The sequence below is a fragment of the Podarcis tiliguerta genome, assembly GCF_965153285.1.
Source record: "Podarcis tiliguerta genome assembly, chromosome: 6".
Taxonomy (NCBI): Eukaryota; Metazoa; Chordata; class Lepidosauria; order Squamata; family Lacertidae; genus Podarcis; species Podarcis tiliguerta.
Window position 1 is genome coordinate 1506355 of NC_139539.1, and position 9141 is coordinate 1515495.

At 50.0% G+C, this 9141-nt stretch overlaps 1 protein-coding gene across 1 annotated transcript; it reads right to left on the bottom strand.

The window, feature by feature from the left end:
• Positions 1–2522: 2522 nt before the first annotated feature.
• On the bottom strand, positions 2523–7581 carry LOC310680710 (kunitz-type serine protease inhibitor C6-like). Its single transcript, XM_083447726.1, has 4 exons — positions 7481–7581; positions 5703–5840; positions 5367–5549; positions 2523–2720 (listed from the first exon to the last, which is right to left on the bottom strand). The coding sequence occupies exons 1-4, from the start codon at positions 7563–7565 to the stop codon at positions 2635–2637; spliced, it is 492 nt and encodes a 163-aa protein (XP_083303852.1). The 5' UTR covers positions 7566–7581; the 3' UTR covers positions 2523–2634.
• Between the last annotated feature and the right edge of the window lie 1560 nt (positions 7582–9141).

A 9141-nucleotide genomic window follows, 5' to 3' on the forward strand; every position in this document is an offset into this window, starting at 1 on the left:
TGGTACATCTGGGAACCTCAGGGAAAGGCATCCTGGCTTGCAGGTTCTAAGCCAAGAAGCCCCTTCTTCCTGGGGGTGTCATTTCAGAGGGACACAGGCTGAGCACTTCAGTGAATGAGGAAGACACCAAAAAGGGGCTTTAGAGAGGAAGGAGGGTCTCTGCTACCAGAGCTCCACCATGGATGTAGCCAAGGGAGGGCAGGGGGGGATTGCCCCCCCCCCATAAATAAAAATCAATAAAATAACTAACGGAAGTTCTGCCCACACCTAACATAAATTCCGGCTCCACCCACGGGCTCCACCATCCCTTTCTCTCTCCTGATAGTACAGCTGGGAACCCCATGGAAGGACATCCTGGCTTGCAGAATCTAAGCAAGAAGCCCCTTCTTCCTTGGGGAGGGCGGTGTCATTTCAAGCAACCCATCTTCTGTGGAAATGTTATCTACATCTTTGCAGCTGTTGGGATGGTTTGTTACAAAACCTTGTGGGCAGGAGGGTGTGGGGAGAGGTGCCACTCTGTCCTGCCCAGCACTTTCGCCATCTTCCTGGGCTGGCTGTGATTCAGCAATCCTGGACAATGCAAGGCAGCAGGCAGGCTGGACAGTGGGCTCACCGCTTATCCTGACCCACCATGAAGTCTGGTGCCCTCGTGCTCCTTCTGGGGCTCCTTGCCCTCTGGGCTGAGCTGACACCCGCCTCTGGTCGGAATCAGAAGACAACGAAGATCAGTGCCCATCACTGTCTCTTGTGGGAAGCAGTTCCATGCTTTACCTATGGGCTCATCCAGACTTCTGCTCCGTGGCACTGGGTATATGGGGCTCAAGGGGCTTTGGCCCCCTCAATATTTTGAGACAGGATGTGAAACCCCCCCCCCCGAAATATTGAACGGGCTGCCATCTCCCCCTCCCCCCGAGTGAGTGCCGGAGCACCGGGAGGGAGGCTTGGAGGGCGATTTTCACCCGCTGCGTGAAGTGTTTTTTAAAAGGCAAAACCAGAAACAGCAGCGACTCCCCACAACTGGGATTCCCCCCAAGTGACATTAAGGGACCTGGTGCCTCTGACAGTGGAGGGAGAACAGAGTCACGGTGGGGGGGGGGCAGATTCATCCTCTGTGCATATGTATTAAAACACCAGAAGAGACCCGGACAGCCTCCTGGGCTTGGCAGACTGACATAAGCCAATAGGATAGCAAGGGCAGCTTCTATATATTTTTATTCATTTCATTGTGAACTGCTTTGGAGACCCCATTTTGAGCAAGAAAGTTGCGATTACTGAATTCTACACCAGTTGTTCCTAAAGTGGGTGATAGCGCCCCCTGGTGGGGAATGACCTAGGGGCGAGGGAGTGGCAAGGTGGGCACTGGAGGTGGAAATGACTTTCAAAGTTTGAAAAGCTGGCATCCTTGCATCAGGTTCATCCGCTTTGTGCAATTAATCAACTTTAAACTGGATTTTGAATTGTTTTGAATTTCGCAGTGTTATTTTCCTTACTAGGTTGGTTCAAACCCCTAGTCTGAATAATGCTATGTGTAGGGTAAGAGGCACTGGGGATGAATTTATGGAACCAAGCAGGCAGTGGTCAGAAATAATTTGGGAATATCTTCTTTGACACCTCACTTTCCATGGAGGCGGAGATTACAGCTATAACAAAGGCGGCATTTTTTCATCTCCGCCAAGCTAAGCAGTTGGCTCCTTACCTCTCTCGCCCTGACCTAGCCACTGTGATCCACGCGACGGTCACCTCCAGACTGGATTATTGTAACTTGCTCTACACGGTGCTGCCCTTGAGACTGACCCAGAAACTCCAGCGGGTGCAGAATGCTGCAGCGAGACTCCTTACGGGGTCTTCGCTGCGAGATCACATTCACCCGGTGCTATACCAGCTGCACTGGATCCCGGTGGAGTACAGGATCAGGTTCAAGGTGCTGGTTTTAACCTTTAAAGCCCTATATGGCCTAGGACCCTCATACCTACGGGACCGCCTCTCCTGGTATGTCCCACGGAGGACCTTACAGTCTTCAAACAAAAATATCTTGGAGGTTCCAAGTCGCAAGGTGGTTAGGCTGGCCTCAACCAGAGCCAGGGCTTTTTCAGCTGTGGCCCCAATCTGGTGGAACTCCGTGTCACAAGAGACTAGGGCCCTGCAGAACTTGACATCTTTCTGCAGGGCCTGCAAGACGGAGCTGTTCCACCAGGCCTTTGGCCAAGGCGCAGTCTGACCCCCTCCTTTGGTAATCCTCACAGAACTCTAGCCCAATGGTTGCCATGAATTAGATTTTAGAATGAATTGATTTTAGAATGTTGTGTTACTTTTATTGTTGTTAGCCGTTCTGAGCCCGGCTTCGGCTGGGGAGGGTGGGATATAATTATTATTATTATTATTATTATTATTATTATTATTATTATTATTCCCTTCCAGGCCATAGGCTCAAATCTCACCAGCGCAGTAGCTCAGGGGCTTTGAGGATGTGGGGCTCCTCTTGACACCTGATCTCATGCAACACAAAAGCCAGACTCAGAAGATGCAAGTAAACTCGTGTTTTATTTGAGGGTAGAGGATTCCAGCAGCCTCTCCAGAGATGGAAGGAGGGAGCGTGGCAACATACGGACGACTGTTCCTGAGGCTGGGAATTTCTCAGTCATGGTAATCAGCTTCAGGAACTGGGTCCTCCTCAATGGGGATCTCGGTGGGAAGTTCTGTAGGAGAATCTTCTGGGACCACTTGGATTGTCAAACAAAGACACCAGCCGATAATATAGCAGCAAAACAAGAAAAGAGAAAGAGTCATAAGGGGGAAAGGGAGGCAGCCGAGTTATTGAGCATCTGGCCCTTAGGGCAGGCAGAACTAGTGACAGAATCATAGAATTGTAGAGTTGAAAGGGACCCTCAGGGGGTCATCTAGCTCAACCCCCTGCAATCCAGGAATCACATTCCTCACAGACAGACAGTCAAACTCTGCTTTTAAACCTCCAAGGAAGGAGAGTCAAACACCTCCTAAGGAAGATGGCTCCACTGACAAATAGCTCTAAATGTCAGAAAGTTCTTCCAGTTGTTTAGTTGGAAATCCCTTTCTTGTATGTTATGTACTAAGCCTGGATCCTAGAACAATACTCAGGTAGGATCCTAGAATGCAACAATCTGATTGGCCTGCAGGAGCCGCCCAATCAGACCCCAGGAGGAAGTTTATCAGCCTATTAGGCAGGTAAGATACTAGGATACAACAACTGATTGGCCTGCAGCAGCAGCCCAATCAGGCTCCAGGAGGGAAACATAATCAACCAATCAGACGGGATTCATTGTGTAAATAATGTATATAAAGCCTGAGGTTTGGGGGGAAATTCATTCACTGTTTTTCGGGCTGCAATAAAGAGCATGAAATCACTACGCGGCTCCGAGTATATTTCACTGTAACTTAAAGACTTTGATTCGAGTCTCTAATAATGAAATTTAATCCTATCTTCTCTCAGTCTCCTCTTTTCCAGGCGAAACATACCCAGCTCCTTAATCCGCTCCTTGTAAGGCTTAGTTTTGTAAGGTGCTTAACCTGTGCAAGACATTGTACAGATATGATTCTGTTTTAAAGGAAGTTCTGCAAGTAAAGTTTGAACAATATTTCTATGGGCCTAGACAATGTTTCATTTCTGAAGGAATTCGTTCTAATGCTTCCAGCCTCTTCAAACTGTGCAATATTTAATATCTGCAACATTTTTATGGCAGGAAAGGCGCTAGAGTTTTTAATTCCAACTTCATGTTCCTGCATTCCTAGGAATAATGCAGAGCCCTCCATAAAGGGGAAGGAATGGTATTCTGATGGTGTTTCCTGCTTGGCAGGGGGTTGGACTCGATGGCCCTTGTGGTCTCTTCCAACTCTATGATTCTATGATTCTATGAATCACAGACCCTTCTTCTTCCGGGCAGAGAGGAATTCTGCCTGGGCTCTTTGGTCCAGTCCAGCTCAGGAACTAAACTTGGGGACCTCCATGTGGCTGCTGCTTCAGATCTTTGCAGCCCTCTCACCTCTCAGCCCTTTCCCAAATGTTCCAACCCCAAACCCTCCTTCTGAGGTCAGCAAAACCACGCTGGTCCCCCTAAACCTCGTCTTCAGAACAGAATGGTGCAGATCAGGAGATGCATATATGCACTGACACCGTTTTGGGTACAGGATAGGAGTCAGCCTATTGCAAAGGCTGTTTTTCTTCTTACTAAACGTGGAGGTAATATACAAATCGTCCTTATTTTGGGGATTTGCAAGGCAATGTGTCAAATACACTGCAGCTGCCAAACTGCCATGCACTATTCTGAGAATAAATTTGAAATCGGGGCGTCAGAATTTCTTAGGCCACCTTCATTCTTACAAGGCTCCCCCACTGTTGGATTTTGAATCCAAAGCTTTAGCATCCTGTTTCAGATACCATCTCTTATCCTGCGATTTCAAAACACTACCTTCACAAACATCCATACAAAGAATATGGCACAAAGTAATAATATTAAGAAGAACAGAAGAGAAGCCTCTGGATCAGGCCAGGATCTGAGCACAAGAGCAGCCCTCTTCTGCAGTGGCGTAGCGTGGGTTGTCAGCACCCGGGGCAAGGCAAGTAATTTGCGCCCCCCCCCCCCCCGCTGCACTGTCCCTCCCCCAGATAGTCCCTCGCTCTCTCTCCGGACCACACCGCATGCCTGGCACACCCCCCCCCCTCCACAGTGGGCGGCGACCCGGCGGCTCGGATCGGATTCGCACAGCCAGCACTGCAGTGAGAGAGAGTGAGTGAGCCAGGTAGGAGCGCCCCCCCCCCAGATGTTGCGCCCGGTGCGGCCAGCCCCCCCTGCACCCCCCACGCTACGCCACTGCTCTCCTGTGACCAGTGGAGCAACTGGTATTCAGGAGCATATCCAGCCTCTGACCATGAAGGTCCTAGGTGCTTCCACCCCTTCTCCTAGTGGAGTCGCTACATCTCCTCCATCATATGTCATATAAAGCCTTTAGTAAAGACGCACAGATTGTCAAGAAAAGAGCAGAATGCCTAATCTGGGTCCCCTTCTGGCCAGCTTCTTCCACTTGCCCTCTTGCCGTGGTGTGGCTGGACTTTCCCGAGGGGCTCTTGTGCATTGCCTGGTGGTCAGAGTGTTGAACTAAGACCTGGGGGAGACCTGGGCTCAAATCCCGACTTGGCCATGAAGCTCACCGGATGACCTTGGGCCAGTGGCTTCCTCTCAGCCTAGCCTACCTCACAGGGTTGTTGTGGAGATTAAATGAGAAAGGGGAAGAACCACCTATGCCACCTTGAGCTGCACAGAGGAAAAGGTAGAGTATAAGCAGAATCAATGAAGCCAGAAAAATGACCGCCTGGTGGGTCCCACACTCAGTACCTGAGATGGTTTTCCTGCAGGCTTCCTCGCAGGCCTCTGTTGTCTCGAAGTTGTTGTCGTTGCCCCCACAGCCGCTGTAGTTGAATTGGAGGCACTGGTCCTTCCATAGGTCGTAGTAGTAATGGGAGATGGATTCATTGCATGCTCCATATTCGGACGGGAAGAAGCACTTGTAGCTCGGAGCTGTTGGAGGCAGAACAGATGGGTGTCCATGAGGGGAGCTTCTCAGTCCCCAGGGCACTTAGGTTGGCATTGCGGCTGCTGCCCCCATCTGTTGCCCAGAGAGGAGAGGTGTGGGGGGGACAGGGACAAAGGGGTCAGGGATTTTGCCAGTACCTGAGTCTACGCAGCCCATGCCGCACCCAATGGAGCAGCACTTCTGGGGGAAGAAACAGTCTTCATCATCTTGGCAGGTGTCCTTGCAGCGGGCAAAGACTGATACCTGTGGCACAGGAGGGCAATCACCAGGGTACACTGGGGGGAAAAGAGATGGTAAGGGGGAGATTGAGGGTTGGACTACATGAGCCTTTGGGCACTCTTCCAATTCAGCAATGATAGTATTTTGTGAGGTCTTTTCCTTCTGCCCTACCTGCAGAGGCAAGTGTCCAGCTATACCTTTGCCCAGGAAAGCCAATGGGTGGACCTGCTAAGTCCCTCCATAATGGGCTCTGCTCCCTCACCCTTCTCAAGACCAGGACCTCTGGCTTTTCCTGATCACCCACCCACCCCATAAGAACATCAGAAGAACCTGCTGGATCAGGCCAATGGACAACCTGGTCCAGCATCCTCTTCTACCTCTCTTTCAAATCGGAACCAGTGAAGGCGGTGAAGGTCCCACGTGAGTGTCTGGAGGCAGTTGGAGGATGGATGGCGGCTAATGGATTGAGGTTGAATCCTGACAAGACAGAAGTACTGTTTTGGGGGGAAAGGCGGGCAGGTGTGGAGGACTCCCTGGTCCTGAATGGGGTAACTGTGCCCCTGAAGGACCAGGTGCGCAGCCTGGGAGTCATTTTGGACTCACAGATGCCCATGGAGGTGCAGGTCAATTCTGTGTCCAGGGCAGCTGTTTACCAGCTCCATCTAGTATGCAGGCTGAGACCCTCCCTGCCCGCGGACTGTCTTGCCAGAGTGGTGCATACTCTGGTTATCTCCCGCTTGGACTACTGCAATGCGCTCTACGTGGGGCTACCTTTGAAGGTGACCCGGAAACTACAACTAATCCAGAATGTGGCAGCTGGACTGGTTACTGGGAGCAGCCACTGAGACTACATAACACTGGTCTTGAAAGATCTTCATTGGCTCCCAGTACGTTTCCAAGCACAATTCAAAGTGTTGGTGCTGACCTTTAAAGCCCTAAACAGCCTCGGCCCAGTATACCTCAAGGAGCGTCTCCACCCCCATTGTCCAGCCTGGACATTGAGGTCCAGTTCCGAGGGCCTTCTGGTGGTTCCCTGTCTAAGAGAAGCCAAGTTACAGGGAAGCAGGCAGAGGGCCTTCTCGGTAGTGGCACCTGCCCTGTGGAACGCCCTCCCACCAGATGTCAAAGAGAAAAGCAACTACCAGACGTTTAGAAGACATCTGAAGGCAGCCCTGTTTAGGGAAGCTTTTAATGTTTGATGCATTACTGTATTTTAATATTGTGTTGGAAGCTGCCCAGAGTGGCTGGGGAAACCAGTGGCTGGGCGGGATATAAATAATATATTATTATTATTATTATTATTATTATTATTATTATTATTATTCACAGTGGCCTCAATGAGATTCCCACAAGCAGGATCTAAGCACATGAGCCCTTTTCTCTCTTGCAGTTTCCAGAAGCTGCCCTCGTTACCTGCAAGTAATCAGGATGAAAACTCAGTAAAGTCATCAGAAGGCATCTCCACCTCATATTCTGCAAACTGACTGGCAGAGGCTTTTCCAGAGCTTTCTCTCCCAGCCTGACCTGGAAATGCCAGTGGGGATTAACTGCTCATCTTCTGCATGAAATTCATGTGTTCTTCCCCTGAGCTTCCCCAGCTAAATGTAGCATATGGTTCTGAACAACAAAAAAATGATATCCAGAGAAATGTTTTCACGCATGGATCTGGCAGGGGAGAGGAGAAGCAATTTCTTACCTAGACGTTGCGCATCAGAGGTGGATGTTGGCTCAATCCAGAGGGCGAGGAGCCCCACAAGGAGCACGAGGGCACCAGACTTCATGGCGGGTCAGGCTAAGTGGGGTGTCCCCTGCCCAGCCAGCCTGCTCCCTTATATTGGCCAGAAATGCAGAGTCACAGCCGGCCCAGGAAGATGGCGAAAGTGCTGGGCAGGACAGAGTGGCACCTCTCCCCACACCCTCCTGCCCACAAGGTTTTGTAACAAACCATCCCAACAGCTGCAAAGATGTAGATAACATTTCCACAGAAGATGGGTTGCTTGAAATGACACCGCCCTCCCCAAGGAAGAAGGGGCTTCTTGGCTTAGATTGGGCAAAGTTGGATGCCCTTCCATTGGGTTCCCAGCTGTACTATCAGCAGAGAGAAAGGGGTGGTGGAGCCCCTGGGCATAGCCAGGATTTATGTTAGGTGTTTGGTTATTTTGCATTGATTTGTATTTATTTGTGTGGGGCAACTGCCCACCTGCGCACCCTTGGCTACACCCATGGCGGAGCTCTGGTGGCAGAGACCCTCCTTCCTCTCCAAAATCCCTTTGGGTGTCTTCCTCTCTCATTGAAGTGCTGTTTCTCTCTGAACTGGCTCAAGTTGCAAATGGAAGATGTTCCTCCATCCCAAAGTAGTGAGCCAGGTGGTGACAGCCAAGGGTCCTGCACACCCCTGGCCTGACTCTCTCCCCTGCTTTGCACAGAGATAAGATTCCCACCTTTGCACCTGTAACGTAATTTATTGGATTCCAGAGGAGCCAGACATTGCTTTCTCAGAAGCGATAGAATTATTTTTGTTGTTTATTCATTGTTGTTGTTGTTTAGTCGTTTAGTCGTGTCCGACTCTTTGTGACTCCATGGACCAGAGCACACCAGGCACTTCTGTCTTCCACTGCCTCCCGCAGTTTGGTCAAACTCATGCTGGTATCTTCGAGAACACTGTCCCACCTTCTCGTCCTCTGTCGTCCCCTTCTCCTTGTGCCCTCCATCTTTCCCAGCATCAGGGTCTTTTCCAGGAAGTCCTCTCTTCTCATGAGGTGGCCAAAGTATTTATTAATTACCTTCCATTAACGCTAAGGTCCGTGTGTGTGTGTGTGTGTGTGTAAGAGAGAGAGAGACAGACTTCATGGTTGGTCAAGTAATAAAAAAGGTTACTCCAGCTACTTCTGAAGCGAGAGGAAGAACAGTAGGTCCTCTGTGTGGAGAAGATGGAGAAATGCTATTGGGTGACAGATAGAAAGCGGAACGGCTCAACATTTACTTTGCCTCTGTTTTTACCCAAAAGGAAGGTGATGTTCAACCTGGTGAGAACCAAATAAATGGTGTAAGGAGGGAGCTGCAGCCCAGGATAGGAAAAGGGGTGGTGAGGGAACAGCTATCTACTTTAAATGAATTCAAAACTCCAGGCCCTGATGAGCTGCATCCAAGGATGTACTAAAGGAGCTTCTGAGTGTAATCTCAGAGCCTTTGTCTATCACCTCTGAGAATTCTTGGAGAACAGATGAGGTCCCTACAGACTGGAGGCAGGCAAATGTTCTTCCCATCCTCAAAAAGGCAAAAAAAGAAGACTCAGGGAACTACTAACTGGTGAGTTGACATCAATACCATGAAAGGTCCTAGAACAATAACAAAAAA